Genomic DNA, 20461 nt, shown 5'->3' with positions numbered 1-20461 from the left:
TATTAATATAGGTAGAAGTCGTTATTATATTCTATAGCAGCAAAAACAGTGTATTTCCCTATCTTTTTTCATCTACGGGACTTCACCCCGCATTATACGGAACCGGTTCTATATTCCACCGAGTGAAAATTCGTTCGTTGCATAATAGGGTACATCGAGGGGAAGAGACGGCGCCGTTTTAGCGTCTTGGCTATAGATGTATCTTGCATAAAAGTTAGGCGGAAATCCCGCTAACTAGGCGGGTTTATCGAACAGGGCCTAAAAACATTTGTAAAAAGTCGCCACGTCGTTAAAACAGAGTGTATAGTTTGCAAGGGCCTCGAACTCGAAATGCCAAGGAAAAGTGACTTAGGTATATTATTAAAAAAGTCCTACATATATATCTCTCGTAGCAATACAGTATATTATAACATTATATTTCAAGTATATAAGGCATATGCCTAGCATATGCCTTTATCTTTATATATATAATCTATTAATATATCCTTAGTATAATATATAGTATATACCTAGTATATACTCTATGCTTTAAGTATAGATATCAATTAATATATCTTATAAAAATATAGTATATACTAGGCATATGCCTAGCATATGCCCTACTCTTAATGTATATAAATCTCGTAGTATATATTAAGTATTATTGCATAGTATATGCCTAGCATATACTCTACACTTAAGGTATATAAATCCAGTAGTATATATTAAGTATTATTATATACTATATACCTAGTATATACTCTACTCTTAAAGTATATAAATCTTATAGCATATATTAATTATTATTATATACTATATACCTAGTATATACTCTACTCTTAAAGTATATAAATCTAGTAATATATCTTAATATTATTATATAGCATATACCTAGCATATGCCTAGTATATTTTAGATATTTTATATAAAAATGTTTTATATTAAGACAGTATATAAATATATCCAATACTGTGTATATATACTGTATACATCACGTAGTTTGCCTATGCGGAGCATATGCCGTTCGAGGCCCCTGCGAACATTAAAGTGGATACCGTTCGAGGCCCATGCAAACTCGCCCGAGGCCCCTGCAAACTGGTTCCTCGTTAAAACACTGTATACAAGTAAACCGCTGGAGGAGCACATGAAGAATGGTTTAGGTAGAACCTGGGCGGACTTAATGCTGGAGAGCGCACAGAACAATCAAGGATGCATGAGATCATTACAGTGCAGCTTGGCCAAGCGGGTAATTACCTGGGCACTCATTTCTGGAATACACAGGTTTATATTTATCCGCCCCTGTTGTTTATAACCGGACGGCCTTGACTAACTGATCTCGACACGGCAGGAATCTTACCTCACCTATGCAGACGACGACCCCATATCGCCTGTATCCCCTGATATACACTGGCGCCCTGGCCAGGGCGTAGACGGAACGGAGACATTCCTTCCACGGACTGTCATTTATGATCTTAAGGGAGGGTTCGGCTCTCTCGGAACCATCAACACGCTCTATGACAGTACGCGCGATTGGGATGTTCCCATTCCATGGTTTGTCCTCCGAGAGGGAAACTCAACGTTCTCTATTTCATGAGCAGCTCTAACATCTCATGCAAGGGAGAGGACACCTGTCCTCCACAAGCTCCCAGAGGTGCCACAAATCGCATACCAACAAAGCCTAAACGCCGGCGATGCCATGCCAAAGTTGACCAGCAGCCAGGTTCGCTACTGGTCAGACTTTAGCCGCGTCTACTACCACCCAAAGTCTTTCAACCAGGTGTATGAATATGAATTAAACTCCTCCATCCGACCCTTTGACAAGTGGTCACTTGGGGAAGACTTGTTTCAATCCCTCGATAAGGGCCATGACGTGATGGACCGGGATCTTCGCCCATTTATTGAAGAGGCGGACCATATGCAGGCCATTCAGATTTTCACTGCCTTAGATGATGCATGGGGAGGCTTTGCAGCTCAATATCTTGACCGGATGCGAGATGAGTACCCTAAGACGACTTTGTGGACCTGGGGAACACAGGCATCACATCAGGGCCTGCTTCAGCGTCTCAACTTGAGTCGGTCCATAGTCGCTATCAGCAACCAAGCATCCATGCTAGTCCCCATCTCTTTACCCGAAGGTCTCCTTCCATCAAATACTTGCGTGGCTCGGAATTCGCCATGGGAACTCAGCGCTCTTATGAGCACTGCGCTCGAAACGGCCGGCCTTGCATCTCGACTGAGACAGGCAGAGGTTCGCCGCTCACTTGGCGATGTAGTTGCCAGGATAAACACGAATGGCAGACAAGCAATAGCCCGCTTACGAATGACTCCATCTGAATTAAAGGAGGCACCACACGAAGTTGACCCACAACTCAGCCCTCAGCGTGGATACTTTGATAGCGAGCCTCATGTTATTGAGTTTTTCAACGTGAACAGGAGACGGGGTAGGCCCGAATCAAGAAAAGCCCCAAGCCCAAGCCGTGTCTTCGGTCAATCCACGACATTTCGCACATCGGACGAGTCCTTGGAAAGCATCGATGTTGGCCATGGCAGTCACTCTCCCCACTGGGCACGAGGAGAGAAAAACTATCAGTAAGACCGTCCTTGATACCACCCAATTGTCAATTATTCCGTCGTTGACACAAGCTCAGAGATCACATCTGCGTCCCCTTCCCCATATTGGACAGCTTCCCTGAAATCTATAAGGACCGGCATGGAAATCCCATGAGCGAGGCTATAGGGGTTACTTCTACCCTTTGTACTGATACGTCAATTTCAGGCGCCATGGGGCAGTTGCGGAAGTCAGTCGCGCCATTTTTGCCCGCAGAAGACAGAGAGGCTACCATCCACGAGCTCTCCGAGCTAGCCGAGGCTTTCGACGAAGGTTGGTCAAGTGATGATAGTTCTACTGAATGATGTGCACTGTCCGTACATACTCTGGCCAGCCAGTACTATTGGTCCTATAAGAGGATTTGTTTAGGGGGCGCCCTTAGGGTGCAGTAAATAATACACTACGAGATTTCTTACCTCCCCCGTAGGGGGAGGTCAGAAATCTCACCCTTCGGGTAACACGGCCCGTTATAATCGGATTCCCTAGGCGTTATCTTAGCGGGCTTAGACGTTTTGATTCTAGGCGTGCGTGGAAGTAGTGGGCGGCTTCCCGGCTAATTCGTGGTGTATATAGTGATATAGTTCTGCTTAAGTTATATAAATATAAAAAATACACTTAATAGGTATAAACCTAAGCTATACGCTATAAAGGGTATATTAACTTATCTTAGCAGGCTTAGACCACTTTTATAAGTCCCTCGGAGTAATATAGTAAAATATAAAAAGGGTAAGGTTATTCCGACTAGGCTATTCGTTTATTCCGACTAGGGTCCTATATTAATAGCCGGTAATACCCGCCCGCTTATTCCGCTTATACCTAGATACTTCTATATCCGCTAGCAACGATACCGTACCAACGATACACTTAATTTAATCATAACCACGATACCGACGATACGCTTAATTTAATCATAGCCATAATACCGACGATACGTTTAACTAATCGTAGCGACGATACCGACGATACGCTTAATTCAATCATAGGAACAATACCGACGGTACACTCAATTCAATTATAGCCACGATACCGACGATACGTTCAATCAATCATCGCGATAATACCGACGATACGCTTAATTCAATCGTAGCGACGATACCGACGATACACTCAATTCAATCGTAGCCACGATACCGACGATACGCTTAATTCAATCGTAGGAACGATACCGACGATACACTTAATTCAATCGTAGCCACGATACCGACGATACGTTTAATCAATCGTCGCGACGATACCAACGATACGTTCAATCAATCGTCGCGACGATACCGACAATACGTTCAATTAATCGTCGCGACGATACCGACAATACGTTCAATTAATCATAGCGACGATACCGACGATACGCTCAATTTAATCGTAGGAACAATACCGACGATACACTTAATTGAGTATACCTGTCTATATGTATCTAGGTATAAACGGAAGTAGTGGCGGCTAGCGTTAGGCGTTATCAGTATTGCCCTAGTCGGAATAAACGAATAGCCTAGTCGGAATAACCTTACCCTATAAAAATAAGCATTTATCTATAGTAAATAGGCTTATAGTATATTAATAAGTCACTTTTCCGATACTCCTCTAAAAGTGGTCTAAGAGCTAAGCGTAACAAGAGTCGTGATCCACGCAGGCTTAACTATAAGAGTACCACTATTTATAAGCGGCCTGTTTACTATTTGCAAGCGTCCTAAACCCAATTAGGAAGGTTACGCGAGCCCGCGTAGTAGTCTGTATACGCCACGATCTTAGCTATAGATATCCCGTATAGATATATTATATCACGATAAACGTTTTGTATATATAAGATAGCCGTTAATTACTATAACTTATACTTAATGCCCTACGCTATAAAATCGTAGCTATTCTAACCTGTTGTCTATTATATTAAAGTACACTAAATTAGAGTACCACTATTTACAGCCGCCATGTCTAGTATTTATAGCCCTCTCTATCCTATTTCGGAAGGTTACGCGAGCCCGCGTAGTAGTCTATATACGCTACTATCTTAGCTATAGATATCGCGTACCGGTACGTATATATTAGGATAAGACTTTCTTACCTAATCTTATCTCTAATATCTATAACTATAAATTCACTACTTATAATAACCTTCTATATATAAACCTTTAGGCGATACGAATATATTATGTCTACCTAGAGGTAGAAGAGAGTAGTGGAAAAGGGTAGTGGAAAAGGGTAGTGGAAAAGGGTAGTGGAAAACGGTAGTGGAAAAGTGTAGTGGAAAAGGGTAGTGGAAAAGGGTAGAAAAGAGTAGTGGAAAAGAGGGCGGAAAAACTTTTCTTATAAGGTCACGTATTTAGCTATATAATCAGTTATATAACTAGTCACGTGACTAAGAGCTAATAATATACACACCTTAATATAATATAATATAGTGTATAAGTGGTTATATAACTAAACACGTAACTGATTACGTGACTGATTATATAGCTGATTATGTAACCTTATAAGAAAAATTTTTCTGCCCTCTTTTCCACTACTCTTTTCCACCCTTTTCCACCACCCTTTTCTACTACCCTTTTCCACCACCCTTTTCTACTACTCTTCCACCCTCTTTTTAGCCCTTAGACAGGTAAAGGATATCGGGTATTCTAAGATACTTAAAGATAATGAAAATAATCGAAAAATAGCAGTGATTTTGCAGTACAGAGCATTCGAGATAAGTCACAGTGAATAGCGGCAGTCTTAACACTATAAAAATTTTATCGTGATCCTGGGTATGTACCGGTACGCGATATCTATAGCCAAGATAGTAGCGTATGCAGACTACTGCGTGGGCTCGCGTAACCTTCCGAAATAGGATAGAGAGGGCTGTAAATACCAGACAGGGCGGCTGCAAATAGTGGTACTCCCTAAATTGTATTATGTCCTCGAGGTAGGAAAAGGAGGGGGAGAAGTGGTGGAAAAAGAGGTGGAAAAGTGGTAGAAAAAGAGGTGGAAAAAGAGATGGAAAAAGAGGTGGAAAAAGAGGTGGAAAAAGGAGGTGAAAATTTTTCAAGGTGACACGTAGTGATGGGTGGTTACGTAACCTTATCTATTACACAGATAAGGTCTTATCTATTGCACAGATATAGTCTTATCTATGTCTTATCTATTACACAGATAAGGTCTTATCTATTACACAGATATAGTCTTATCTATGTCTTATCTATCACACAGATAAGGTCTTATCTATTATATAGATAAGGTTATATAATCACCCACCACTACGTGTCACCTTGAAAATTTTTCACCTCCTTTTTCCACCTCTTTTTCCACCTCTTTTTCTATCACGACATCGTATATTCTTATTAACTAGAGCTTTATACAAGGAGGTCAAAATAAGCAGTGAATTTACAGTAACGGACATTCGTAATAAGCAAGGGAGAGAAAACCTTGTCGTGATACATATGTACCGGTACGGGATACCTGCAGCCAAGATCGTGGCGTATACAGACTACTGCGTGGGCTCGTATAACCTTCCTAATTAGGCTTGAGACGCTTGCAAATAGTGGACAGGCCGCTTGCAAATAGTGGTACTTAACTATAAGACGTTCAAAAACACCCTTAATACAGACCACGATATCTTTGCCACCTAATATATAGAACACTTCATTCCTTCCTCCGAGCTAGATAAATAGTTAATCTTTAAGGTACCGAATTTTATAGGCAATTAGGCGATACTTAGATTTTTGCCGAATTATTGGTAAAATATCAGACCCACGCAGAGGGTCCGTGGAGGTCGAATAGGGGGGTAGAACAATAGTATCCTATTATCGTAACAGTCTAAAATTTAGCACCGAAGATTATCTTAACCGTCTCCTACTTAGACAGTAGTTTTCTTCGTAAAAGGTGCTCGTATCGTTAAGGCAGCTCTCTAAACATGTTTTTAGGGGTATAATAATACCCCGTGCGTAGAATAGAATCGCTATGTCGGCTAAAAAGCATATTAATATAATCGCTAGACTAACACGAAAATATAGGGATTTTTTATATCTCGATAACGGCTATTATAGTAGTAATAAAGCTATAAGTAGAGGTTAGTAGTATACTTTTTAGGACGCTAGAGATAGGACTTAGTATCGTGATAGTAATAATATTAATATCGGAAGATAGCTTAAGTCGTTAAGAGTCGATTACTATAATTATAAGCAGGCTGCTAATAGTAAGGGCGAGTTATTAATGTTATTATAAAAGCTTTATATATTATAGTGTACTAATAGATATCTTACGTGGATTACGGTTCCGTTTACGTTTAGCCCTTAGACCTCCTTTTGGCTATGTTTGGATACAATGATTTAAGTAATCCTATTAGTTAAAATCGGATTAAGTGGGTCTATATACGTATTATAACGCTATAATTATACCTCTATTATATAATTGTATATCTATGGCTAAGGAGGTCTAAGCCCGCTAAGATAAATATTAACCTAGTATTTCTAAGATACTTAGAATAAATATCTAAAGAATAAACGCAGAGCTAAGCGTCATCGAGGCTTATATTATATAGGGATATTTTTAGGGGTCTATCTTAATATCGTAATTATATAATAACCACTTAAGATATCGCTTTTCTAATTACTATTCGAGTAAGGGAATTAATTAAATATAATAATAAGAAAGCAGATATCCTATACGCTAAGTTCCCCCCCCCCGGAGACTTAGATCCTAGGCCCCTAGGGCGAGAGTACCCCTCTAGATAGGATATAGACCGGAGCATTACTGCTACGGATATCAGGGCCGCCTCCGCCGGACTAAGCTATAGGCCGCTCCCGGCCCGGACGGCTTCCTAGTAGGCCTCCTAAAGGCCTACGGCCCGGTCCTATACTAGATCCTAGCCACGATTCTCTTAGCCTGCCTATCCCTAAGCTACTTCCCGCGCTATTACTATACTGCTACCGTTATAATTATCCGAAAAAAGGGCCGCCTATAAAGCGACTATAAGATAGCTAAAGGCTAAAGGCCGATCTCCCTCCTTAACACGATTAGAAAACTACTTAAAGATATTATAGCGGACCGCTTCGTGGCTATAGCAGAAATATACCGACTCCTCCCTAGTAGCTAAATAGGAAATAGACCTAGGCGTAATACAGAGATAGCTATATAGCGCGCGATAGAGGCTATTAAAGCCGCCTAGGTCCTAGGCGGCGCCCCCGCAATACTCTAGCTAGATATACGCGGGGCCTTTAACACTGTCCCCTTATAAGCGGCTGGTCATAAGTTGTTTATAAAGTGAGGCCGAATAATTAAATTATCTAAAGCTAAGGGGAAAATGGAGGAAAAGGAGAAAACTCTATAGGCGTTTACGACCTAAATATAATATCGCGGCGACCCACTAGGAACGCGGTGTGATTAGTCGGAAGATCCGGTATCCTACCAGATTATCTCCATAGGGTTATCCCGTAATATTACCCCCTCCTCCCCTCGGTAAGTTATCGAATTTCGGTATAGGTTAGTACAGCGTTATTATTTAATTAAATAACGCCTCTTTATCGATTAAATAACGGCCTTAGGCAGCTCCTTTATCTTAAAAATAACCTCTTTATACGTTAAAGAGTACTTAAGGCGAGCCTTTATAGTTATACAATCAATTAGCGATCCGTATAGTAATAATATTATTATTCGTAGACAGGTTATAGAGTTATTCCTTTTATATAAGGAACCCTCGTAATATACCTTCCCTGACTATATAACTTGTTTATATTAATACTACTAACTTCGCCGTTGGCTTTATAGTTCTATTTTTCTTCTCTTCTTTAATAACATCTATTACTATCCGTAGTACGTTTTCTATCGCCCCCGACCCCTTCGTATATCGTTTTATCGATCTAACCTCTTATTCTCTTCTTTAGAAGATATTTAAGTTTTTAGGATTATCTCCGGCCCCTAAGGTACGTCTTCTCGTTCTTCCTATAAACCTCGCGCGATATTTACTAACTTATATATATAATATAGGGGGCTAATAATAATAATAATAATAATACCGGTAAGAAGGCACCTACTCCCGCCCCGGCTAATAAAGACATTATTACTCCTGCCTTGGCTATAGACCGCCGCGCCTAGCTAGCCCGAGTCGCTAAGGCTAAGGGTAAGTATTCCGTGGGCGATACTTTTATAGTAGTTAAGAGCCCCGTAAAGCGCGCTCGTGGAATAAAACATCCTCCTAGAGGGATCCGTAAGGTCTTCTGCTTTATTTATATAAAAGCGGTTACTAACAACCAGGAAGGCGGCGCTACCGCGACTAGTCAGGACCCGGAGTAAGGATAGCCGATCCTAAATACTATAACTACTTAAAGGGCGGTTATAAGTGCCTTCCTTCTCCGCCTAGGATAATTAGTCCGTTAATAGCACTCTTAGGGGCGGTAAAGGTGGTTAACGATAATCCCTTTTATAGCCCTAAGGCGATAAAGGCGTTTATAGCGGCTTATTCAGCCTTCTAGAAGGCATCGGGGGTCTTAAAAAAGGCTTCTAGCACTTTATAGGATAATAAGTCTATCTTAACGCCTATTAATTCGGGAGCTAGTAAGCCTTACTTATCGGTATATACTACCGCCTCCCCCCCTTATAGGGACTCTTATATTATAGTAAGTAAACCTATACCTATCACGGCGCCTCCTATTATTATTACGCCTATCCTTAATATAACGATTACCTTTATAGGGGTAAAAGGCCTATACCGGTTTAACCTGTTTATATAGGTGGTTAAGAATATCATAGGGGTTATAACCGTTAAGGTAAAGGATATTAAGTCCTTTAAGGGAAAGAAGATAGATAGGTAGGCCGAGGTCGCGCTATCTACGCTATCTCCTATTATCCCTAAAAGCGATAATAGTCGCGAGGACGGTTATAATAATGTTAATCTTAACGCCTAAACCCGGTAGCTAGGGGCGGGGCTTATCCGCCCTAACTTAATTAACGTGGACGGTCTTACTGTTATTCTAATCTTTATTTAATTCTTACCGCCTTTCCTATAACTCTCTTTTCTTTTATAACGTTTATAGAGTCCATTATTATAAGCGGCTGGTCACAAGTTATTCATAGAGTAAGGCCGAATAATTGAATTATCTAAAGCTAAGGAGAAAAGGAGGAAAAGGAGAAATCTCTGTAGGCGCTTACGACCTAAATATAATATCGCGGAGACCCACTAGACGCGCGATATGATTAGTCGGAAGATCCGGTGCTCTACCGGATTATCTCCACGGGGTTAACCCGTAATATTACCCCCCTCCTCCCCTTAATAAGCCATCGATTTTCGGTATATTAATAAAGCGTTATTATTTAATTAAATAACGCCTCTTTATCGATTAAATAACGACCTCTAGCAGCTCTTCTACCCTAAATAACCCTTTTATTTATAAAAGGGTACTCGAGGCGGGCTTTCTTTATAGTTATAAGGTTAATTAACATTTTATATAAGGATATTATTATTATTCGTAGGCGGGTCGTAGAGTCGTTCCTTTTATATAAGGAACCGATATATATACCTTCCCTGACTATATAACTCGCTTATTAATAATACTAACTTTACCGTTACCTTTATAATTCTGTTTTTCCTCTCTTCTTTAATAATATTCTTATTTATTAGTAGTATGTTTTTTATCGCCCACTATTCTTTCGCACGCCGTTCTATTATTCTAACCCGTTATCTCTCTCTCTAGAAGATATTTAAATTTCTAGGATTATCTCCGGCCCCTAAAGTACGTCTTCTCGTTCTTCTTATAAGCCTTACGCAATATTTACTAACTTATATAGGTGGTATAGGGGGCTAATAATAATAATAATAATAATACCGGTAAGGAGACACCTACTCCCGCCCCGGCTAGTAAGGAGATCACTACTCCTGCCTTAGCTATAGACCGCCGTGCCTAGCCAGCCCGAGCCGCTAAGGCTAAGGGTAAGCGTTCCGCGGGCGAAGCTTTTGTAGTGGTTAAAAACCCTGTAAAACGCGCTCGTGGAATAAAATATCCTTCTAGAGGGACCCGTTCGGTCTTTTATTTGGCTTATATAAAGGTAATTACTAAGGGCTAGGATAAGCGGCGCTACCGCGATTAGTTAGGACCCGGAGCGAGGATACCCAATCCTAAATACTATAACTACTTAAAGGGCGGTTATAGGTATATTCCTCCTCCGCCTAGGATAATTAGTCCATCGGCGGTACTCTTAAAGGCGGCGAAGGTGGTTAATAATAACCCCTTTTATAGCCCTAAGGCGATAAAGGCGTTTATAGCGGCTTATTCGGCCTTCTAGAAGGCGTCCGGGGTCTTAAAAAAGGCTTTTAGTATTTTATAGGAGGATAAGCCTATCTTAATACCTATCGACTTAGGAGCTAGTAAACCTCGCTTATCGGTATAAACTACCGCCTCCCCCCCCCCCGCGGGGACTCCTATATTATAGCAGGTGGACCTATACTTATTACGGCGCCTCCTATTATCGTTATACCTATTCTTAGCGTGACGATTACCTTTACGGGGGTAGAAGGCCTACGCCGGCTTAACCGGTTCCTATAGGTGGTTACGAACGTCGTGGGGGTTATAGTTAAGGTAGAGGACGTTAAGTCCTTTAAGGGAAAAAAGAAGGATAGGTAGGCTAAGGTCACGCCGTCTATATCGTCTCCTATTATCGCCGAAAGCGTTAATAGTCGCGAGGATAAATATAATAATATTAATCTCGACGCCTAAACCCGGTAGCTAGGGGCGGGGCTTATCCGCCCCGATTTAATTAATATAAACGGTTTTACTATTATTCTAACCTTTATTTAATTCTTACCGCCTTTCCTATAACCCTTCTTCTTTTTATAACATTCGCGTAGTCCGTTATTAACTTTAATTAGGCTATACTCTTTTTCGTAGCGGTCTAAGGCGGTTAATTTCTATAGGGACTCTATCGGTTCCTAAGATATCTAGGCGTATCCTTCCTATTTTACTAACGCCTCCCTTACCACGCCTCTGCCTACCTTCTTATTCCTAGTGTATAGGATTTCCTTTATTATCTATTCGTCTTCCTTTAGACCGTCACGAATCGGTCCGGGTTAGGGGTTATATAGGATTTAACTAGGAAGTGGGTCTTTACTCGTATATCGTAGGAGGTCTATATAGAACCTCGGGTATACGTTTAAAGGTATATCTAGTTCCATGATATACGGGTTAATAAGCTTAGTAACCCTGTACTTCTAGTATAGATAGCTTAATTTACGCGATGGCTATAGGGTGGAATAGTTTATAAGCGAGAGCTATATAAGGTCGCCTTTACGGAGCTATTTAGCAAGAATATAACGCTTATTCGCTAACTCTTCCTATTATAACTATATAGCTACTATTAAGACTTAGGCGAACTCTATAGCTTCTTAGAGGCGGCGGAGTAGGTTATAGCCTACGAACTCCTAAGTATCGCTGCTTAGTTCTTTATAAATCTAGATTAGGTTAATATAATATCCGTGTTTAAGGGAGAACGGACTTATCTTAGTAGTGGAGCTCTCCCGGTTATTTAACGCTAGTTAGGCGGCGGGTAGTAACTTATCCTAATCGTTTTAGGCGTAGTAAATAAAGGCTCGGAGGTACGCCTATACCTCTTAATTCGCTTATTCGGTGGCTTTATCGGTCTAGGGGTAATAAGCTATACTTAATCGTTATTTGATTCTAGCTAATTTATAGAAGTATCGCTAGAAGCGATTTATTTAGTTAGAACCTTTATTATTTACGATTAAACGAGGTATACCATGGAACCGAAAATAATAATATAGGAACTATTTAGTGCACGCTTCCGCCTTTATAGAGTTTATCGCTTTAAGGGTAATAGCCTTTATAAGTCGATTAGTTATAACCTATAGGTATCTATACTTCGTCTTTTTAGCGGGAGGCAGATCCGTTATAAAGTCTATTAATAGGTTACTCCTTATTCGTTTAGGAATCGGGAGCGGTTTTAAGTGTCCTTATTAAGCGTTCCTCCACGTATAGCTCTAGTTATAGACGTCGTAGTTATATATAAACCTATATACGTCTTGGTTTATTCCCGGCTAGAAGAAGCGTCTCGCTATAAGGGTAATTATATTATCTCGCCCTGGATAGCCTTTAATCGTGGAGTCGTGTATAGATTAGATTACTCGTGTTTATAATATACTCCCTTCTTAAGCTCTCGGCACCTATAGGCGATCTCGGAATATTAGTAGTCCTTATAAGGTAGTCCTGTATTTGGTAATCTAGGCTTAGAGACCTAATAAAGGAGGGAATTATCGATCGCCCTTAAATACGGCTTATATAGCTTAGCGATACTAAGTATCTTTTTTTGCTATAGCGTCCTATAGCTATTATTATTCGTTATCGGCTTTAAATACTTATAGGTATTCGCGAAGGAGGCGGATCTTTAGGGGGATTAAGGTCTCTAGGATTAACTATATATATTATACCTATTCCTATTTATCGGAGAAGTCTTTTGGCTTATCTTATTCTCTTCGCGAGAGAGTATCGGTAGTATATTTATCGGTACCCTTATAGTATTCTAGTATAAAGTCGAATTAGGCTAGCTCGCTGGCCTATTAGCTTTATCTTTTATTAAGTATCTTCTATATTATAAAGTATTCTAGGGCCTTATAGTCGGATAGGATTATAAAGCGACTATAACTTAGGAGCTTTACTCTTTAATATATTATATAACTTATAATCGCTAATATCTCCTTATCGTAGATAGGGTAATTATACTCGGCTCCTATAAATCGCCTCGAGTAATAAGCGATTACGTAACGATATCCCTATTCGTTTTCTTAAACTAATACACCTCCTAGTACGTATCCCGAGTAATCGGTTTCTATAAAGGTCTTATTACTTAAGACCTATTACTATAGGATCGGTTCCTCTTAGAACCTCTTCTTAACCTCTTCGAAGGCCGCTTATTTAATAGGACCCTAGGAGAATACTCGATCCTTTTTTATTAGTCATATTAGGGCGGCCGTGATATAGGCGAAGTTCTCCACGAATATACGGTAATAGTTTATAAAGCCTAGGAAGCTTCGGACTCCCTTTACTAAGGTCAGGGCTTCTTACTCTCGGATCGCCTTTAGTTTATCGGGGTTATATAAAACACCCTAACCGGCGGTAATTATAAACCCTAAGTACTTTACGGTCTTTACGCTAAACTCGTACTTCGCTAGGTTAAGCGTTAACCCTATATCGCTTAGCGATTATAGTACTAGGTTAACCTTCTTCTTATAGTCGCGTAGGGATCTACTTAAGTAAATTAGGATATTATCGATATAGGCGGTAATAAAATCGTTAAGGTAACGCTATAGCATCTTATTAATATATTATTAAAAGGGTACGGGGGCGCTACTAAGTCCGAAGGGGTATACTAACTATTTAAATAAGCCGAATCGGGTTCGGAATACTATCTTTGTTTTATAGCCGGCGGCTATTCGGATCTTATAGAATATAGTAACTATATCGAGTTTCGTGAACTACTTAGCTTATTCTAGGTTTTAGAGTATCTCTATAATTAGTAGGAGAGGGTAGCGGTCTTTTTATATAATCGTATTTAAGGCGCGGTAGTCGTAATAGAATCTTAGCCCCCCTCCTGGTAAAGAAAGGCGAAGCCGTTACTATGCAGAACGGCTGCGCATAGGGCTAAACAAATAACCAACTAATAGACTAGCCGAAGGGAGGGTTAGGCTCGTTACGGGTCCGTATCTAGAGCTAAGGGTCCCGAGGAGACGGTCGCCGGGCCTTTAGAAGGGTCGGTAGTAGTCCGATCAGGGGAACGAATAGCTAGATAGGTAGGCGGGCCTATAGTCGGCTTTTCTGGATCGTTTAGATATCCGGAAAAGGAAGGATGGTATGAATTATGATTATGATGGGTGATAGGTGATGATCGTGAAAGATTGGACGAAAAAGCTAGCTAGATATAGTGGGTCTATTCCGAAGAATAGCCGTATATAAGACTAGATCCCTAGGACTGTGTACGTGGTTACGTGATATCTATAACGTCTAGACCCGGAACACGGGTCTACCCTTTATAATCGGCCCTAAATTATTAAGCCATGCCTCGTGGTCTTAATAATTTTAATATAAATAAGTAATAGTATAACCGTCCTAAATATATCTCTATTACCCTAAGCAGGGTATCTATAAGTAACCTGGATAGCTTCCGTATCGTCCACCTCTTCTAGCTACACGTAGTAGTAGTCCTTTCCTCGCGCGTGTATTCCTAAAGACGTCTCTTGAAGACGTGGGCTTAAAGGATAGTGACCTCGAAGATATAAAGGTGACCTTATAGGTCCTTCGTGCGTAAGCTAGGCAGCGGTGGCGGCGGCTTCCTCGGTTCCTAGTCGTGATTATACGAATAAGTAACGCGGCGGCGGCGGTAATAGTAGTGGGCGGCGGTAAATAGGCGGCGGCCCTAGCGTATTCTTCGACAAGACCGTGACATAGGAGACGCGACGATAACATGGCGGCGAACGTATATATAGGGTAGGCGGCGGCCTTTTCCGTTCCGTAATAAGGAATAAGGCGGCGGCCCTAGTAAAAGATTAACGATATAAAACGCAGAACCAGGCGACGCAGAGTATATCTATCTCTTTCTATTACCTAGAAGGTAGGTAGTCTATTTCTCGGTTTGTAGGTATAAAGCACGTAGGTCGGATCTTTTAGCGGCGTGGTATGGTATATAGGAGGCAGGTCGGTACATCGTTCTTCCGTAGAGTCGGTAGGCGAAGAACGGAATCGGGTCTTATTAGGAATAACGGTAGGCTTTTTAAGGCGGTAGTATTATGGCCGGACTCGAAGGAATAGGAAGAAAAGCAGGATTAACGGGATTAACTGGATTAATCCGATTAATAGGATTAATTAGATTAACTATAGGCAGGCGGATTAGGCTCGGGCCGATTAGAGGAATAAAGATATCGGGGGAAAAAAAGTAATAAAAAGAGTAAGAAAAAGAGAGGAAAAGGGGTAAGCAGGATAAGCTCGTGGTGACTACTAGTAAAAAAAACGTTAGGCAGGATAAAGATCTAAAAAAGAGTAGGCGGTAGGAATAGTGGCTAACTAACCTATATATAACTTAATAACTAGCAGGCTAAATTAAGGGTTAGGATATTCCGACTAGGGCAAAAAGATATTCCGACTAGGGTCCACATATTACCAGCTGCTATAACTGCCCACGACCGTTAATTAAAATTTTAATTACGCAGTCGGTCATAAAAGCTCTATCGTTAATCGGTTCGGTTTTATCCACGTAGGTAGTAATAACTATAAAAGGCTCGTTTTCGTATCAATTAAGTGACTGCTATAGTGAGTCAGGACAAGTGACGAGTAAGCCCCACTTTTTAGATATACTGATATGACCCGGGTTAAAAACACCTTGAGTTCGAATATATATAACTTTACGGAAAGTACTTTAAAAGCTTAGGAGAAATTCAGAATAGATAGAGCAGAAGCAGCAGAGTGGAAATATCTAGTTATATCTTTCTAATACTTTATATACCATCCCCTAGCCTCGATATAAGCAGTAAGCCTCCGCGGTATTAACAGTATTAAGTCCTCTAGAAGCTCGTCTTTAAAATCGTCCTATACTTTGATCGCGGCCCGGCAGAGCAGATTATACGACGTATCGTTACTCTTTATATCTAAGAGTTCCGGATACTTTAAACAGATCCGTTCCTTTAATAGTTTCTATAGATTTTCGATAGGGTTTAGGTTAGGCGAATACGGCGGCCAGTCCAGTAAAATAATCCCATTCTCTTCAGCCCAGGGACGTAACGAATCTTAGACGACGCGCGCTATATGCGTAGAGGCATTATCTTAAACGAATACGCTATCCGGCTAGCATATCGTAGGCAGGTGCTCTTCGAGGGTATTACGAATAACGGCGCCGGTAACGCCGCCGCGCGCCGAATTTAGGTCGCCTAGAAGGGGGACTAAAGATATACGATAATAATACGAAAAAGCACCCTAGAATATGTGTTTATAGCGCGTTAGCTTACCCCGAGGCTAGACTATATCCTTTAGAAGTCTCTTTCCCTATAAAACTATTAGTAAAGGTATAATATAACGATAAATATGACTTACACGGCGGCAGAAAACCTATTTCTGCCTCTCCCCTTCGCCGCGCGCGACTATGGTCTTATCTAAAAAAATAACCTATTTCCACCACGATAGGGGCTTCGAGGCGTACTTAATTAACCACTCTAAACGCCTACGCGCGTGTGATTTAGCTAGTTTTGGCCGGCGTAGCGCGCGAAGGTGTAGAACACCCTCCTCTTTAAGGTATTTTAATAGAGTGGATCTAGAATAAGATAGCGCGCACCTAGTAATTAACTAACTAGGTAAAACGAAAGGGTCAATAGTAATTAACCGTAGGATACGTCTTTTTTTATAAACCTTTATCGCGGGGGGGCGGCCGGAGCATTTATTTAACTAGGCTAAAGTCTATTACTAATAGCGGTGCGCGATACCCTATACTAACCCGGGGGATACATCGAATTTAATCGCGATTGCCTTCTAACTAAGGCCGTCGCGATAGGCCTGCGCAATCAGGGTCCGTTTATAAGGCGAATGCTTAACGCGCGGTGTAATTAGGGGTATTTTCTGATTTTTAATGAATTTTTAAAGTTAAAGGGTTAATGGTATTAAAAATAATAAGACGCGTAGGTACGCGTTAGTGGTATTATTTACTCGTTACTTACTAAGACCCACTGTAACTACCTCTATCTACTACTGCTATAGCTCCTGTTATAGCCGCTTAATCGCATTATTAGTGTTAGACTATCCACTTATAGTATCGGAATCGGTTTATATACGATTTGCTACTAAAAGGCTTCCACCGCGACCTCTTCCACATCCTCTTACCCTGGTGCTACGTGCCCCTCGTAGGCGCCCTCGACTTCCTCCTCTTCCACGCTGCGGCTGTTATTGTTATTATTGTTGTTGTTATTATGGTGCCGCCTGCTATTCTTCGAATCGACGTGCAACCTCTTCTTAACGCTGCCAAGTACGGCAACTCACAGGACCGACTATAACAACTTAGCAAAACCCATATAATTTTAGTAGATTCACACCATCGAATTTAAAAGTATACGCCCAAACAGCGTTATACGCACTTATATCTATACAACGTACAAGATATCCGCTTAATCGATCGTAGCGACGATACACTTAATCGATCGTAGCGACGATACACTCAATTAATCGTAACGACGATACACTCAATTGATCGTAACGACGCGACGATACATTCAATTAATCGTAGCGACGATATACACTCAATTAATCGTAACGACGATACACTCAATTAATCGTAACGACGATACACTCAATTAATCGTAGCGACGATACACTCAATTAATCGTAGCGACGATACACTCAATTAATCATAACGACGATACACTCAATTGATCGTAGCGACGATACAGTCAATTAATCGTAACGACGATACACTTAATTGATCATAGCGACGATACACTCAATTGATCGTAGCGACGATACAGTCAATTAATCGTAGCGATAATACAGTCAATTAATCGTAACGACGATACACTCAATTGATCGTAACGACGCGACGATACACTCAATTAATCGTAGCGACGATACAGTCAATTGATTATAACAACGATACACTCAATTAATCGTAACGACGCGACGATACACTCAATTAATCGTAACGACGATACGTGGGCGCTATGTATCTAGCAGTTTCGGATAAAACCGTTAACTAACTATTCTCTATAATATCATAAAATACAGTATATAAGGGTTACTAACTCTATAGTCGGCGTATACATAGTAGTCGACTGTTACTATATTTAGAAGTTGTTATAGTCGGTCCTATAAGTTGCCGTACCAAGCCTCTTCCTCTCGTTCCGACTCAGATAGATCGTGAGCCCTCGAGGCTGCGTTACCACGGCGTAGATTACTGCCACGCGAAATCAAAGTAATAGGGATATCGCCGATCTAGCGGAGGCAGGGAGGGTTATCGGATTAACGGATTAACGGATTAACGGATTAACGGATTAACGGATTGACGGATTGAGAGATTGATAGATTAATAGATTGATGGAAGGATTAAAGGGTTGAAGGGTTAAAATCAATTGACGGTCGTGGGCAGTTATGGCAGCTGGTAACATATAGACCCTAGTCGGAATATCTTTTTGCCCTAGTCGGAATATCCTTACCCTAAATTAATCGAAATCGGCTATTCGATTACTCTTCTTCTGATTAAGCTAACGTGGTTACGAGCGAAAGAAATAGTGAAGAACTATAAAAGATATAGTCTAAGGAAGAGGTAAAAAGAAAAGCTAAAAAATCGGCAGGACTCCTATAGACTTATAGGCTAGGCCCTGGGCCTAGTTATCTATCGGCCCTAAAGCTATACGAAGAAGCTCCTACGCGTATAGCTTTTTATATAAAAAGAATAGACTAGATTAGGGTATTCGTGTAGAAAAGAAAAGAGGGTGAAATCGGGGAAGGGTAGGACTTTATATCTATTAGCCCTAAAGCTATATAAAGAGGTCCTCCTTGAGGGTAGCTTTTAAATAACCCTAAAAATAATAAAAAGGTCCTGATTAGGTTAACGGAGTAGCTTCCGGAAAAAGAAATCCGGCCTTAGGGCGTAATTAAAAAGACACGGCCCTAGATTCGAACCTATGATCGTTAGAAGGCGCGGCCCCTGTTAGGAACTAGAATAGCTCCTATAGAGTCTATAAACGACTTCTGCTTCCGAAAACGATTCTGTTACTCTGATTAGGTAAAGGAATAGGTAGAGGGAAGAAAGGAAAAACGAAAAGGGCGGGAAAAAGGAAAAGGGCGGGAAAAAGGAAAAAGGCGGGAAAAAGGAAAAGGGCGGGAAAAAGGAAAAGGGAAAAGAGGTAGGAGGAAGGAGGAGGAAGATAGTAAGGAAAAGTCCCTTGGCCCTAGAGGTAAATCTACCTAAAAGATATTAATGTCTATCACGATAACTCTGCTCTTACTCGCGCCTCTTTAATCGCCTTTGCTATCTGCTTATCGATCTATGTATATACCTCTTAGAGCGTAGCTTTAAGGGAGTCTCCGAAGATCTTTTTGATTTTTTCCTGGAAGTACGGATTAAGGTAACGCCTATACTAGTCTGGGTAACTAATCTTAAAGTTAGGAGGTAGAAGGGAAAGCAGGTTAGTAGGCGGAATAGGGATAGGCTAATCGGTGGGAATAGATTTAACTACCCGATTTACTATTACGAAGCCGATAGTCCTAATCGTTTAATTAGCGGTAGGCGGACTCTTCGGGACTAGAGAGCTAACGGGGCTCTCCTTTAGGGCGGGCGCGGCAGAGCTAGCACGGGAGCTCTACGGCAGAATAGCGGGAACGGCGGAGTCTATAGGAGGACTCTTTTCTATTATAAGAACGGTGGGCGTCTTTTTATCTTTTATAGAGTCTATAGGAGGACTCTAAGCTAGGGGAACGGCGGGAACGGTGGAGTCCACGGGAGGACTCTGGACTAGAGGAACGGCGGGAGGGGCGGTAGGCTCCTTTATCACGGAGTCCACGGGAGGACTCTTTGGAACCGGTGCCACGGGATCGGTGGAGGCAGGGGAGCTAGCACGGGAGCCTTTTACTGGAATAACGGGATTAACGGAACTAACGCGCTAGTTCTTCTAAGGCGCGGAGCTATTATAGCTCTTCCGGATTATAAAGCTAACGGGGCTTTTCGGGTATATACGCTGACGGTGGCCTTCCTGACCGTAGGAATAGCACCTAATTAGGCGAATAGGAATATACCGGGCGGGACTCTTTTCCTGACTCTGCCTTGGAGTCGTACTTCCGCCGCGGCGGCGGCGGCGGCTTTTCCGATTACTGCTTTGGCTCGGGCTAGATTACCTATAAGTAACGTCACCGTTAGTCTGATTAGACAAACGGGAAG

The 20461-nt window shown here is 41.3% G+C and overlaps 1 protein-coding gene across 1 annotated transcript; it reads left to right on the top strand.

Annotated features, from left to right (window-relative positions):
• Positions 1 to 1069: 1069 nt before the first annotated feature.
• ACRALDRAFT_1064949 (uncharacterized protein) lies at positions 1070 to 3185 on the top strand. The gene is made up of 4 exons (XM_071017074.1): positions 1070 to 1260; positions 1328 to 1530; positions 1597 to 2568; positions 2628 to 3185. Exons 1-4 carry the CDS (start codon positions 1189 to 1191, stop codon positions 2890 to 2892), a joined length of 1512 nt encoding a protein of 503 aa, XP_070872863.1. The 5' UTR covers positions 1070 to 1188; the 3' UTR covers positions 2893 to 3185.
• Positions 3186 to 20461: the final 17276 nt, after the last annotated feature.

Source organism: Sodiomyces alcalophilus (assembly GCF_042370955.1).
Source record: "Sodiomyces alcalophilus JCM 7366 unplaced genomic scaffold ACRALscaffold_7, whole genome shotgun sequence".
NCBI classification, from domain to species: domain Eukaryota; kingdom Fungi; phylum Ascomycota; class Sordariomycetes; order Glomerellales; family Plectosphaerellaceae; genus Sodiomyces; species Sodiomyces alcalophilus.
This window is presented reverse-complemented; position numbering and strand designations above follow the sequence as displayed.

Bases quoted from the DNA above. Each gene is read 5' to 3' on its own strand.
- ACRALDRAFT_1064949 (XM_071017074.1), top strand. From the start codon at position 1,189: ATGCATGAGATCATTACAGTGCAGCTTGGCCAAGCGGGTAATTACCTG. The intron at 1,531-1,596 runs GTTTGTCCTCCG...ATCTCATGCAAG, and splicing joins TGGGATGTTCCCATTCCATG to GGAGAGGACACCTGTCCTCC. The intron at 2,569-2,627 runs GTAAGACCGTCC...ACACAAGCTCAG, and splicing joins CGAGGAGAGAAAAACTATCA to AGATCACATCTGCGTCCCCT.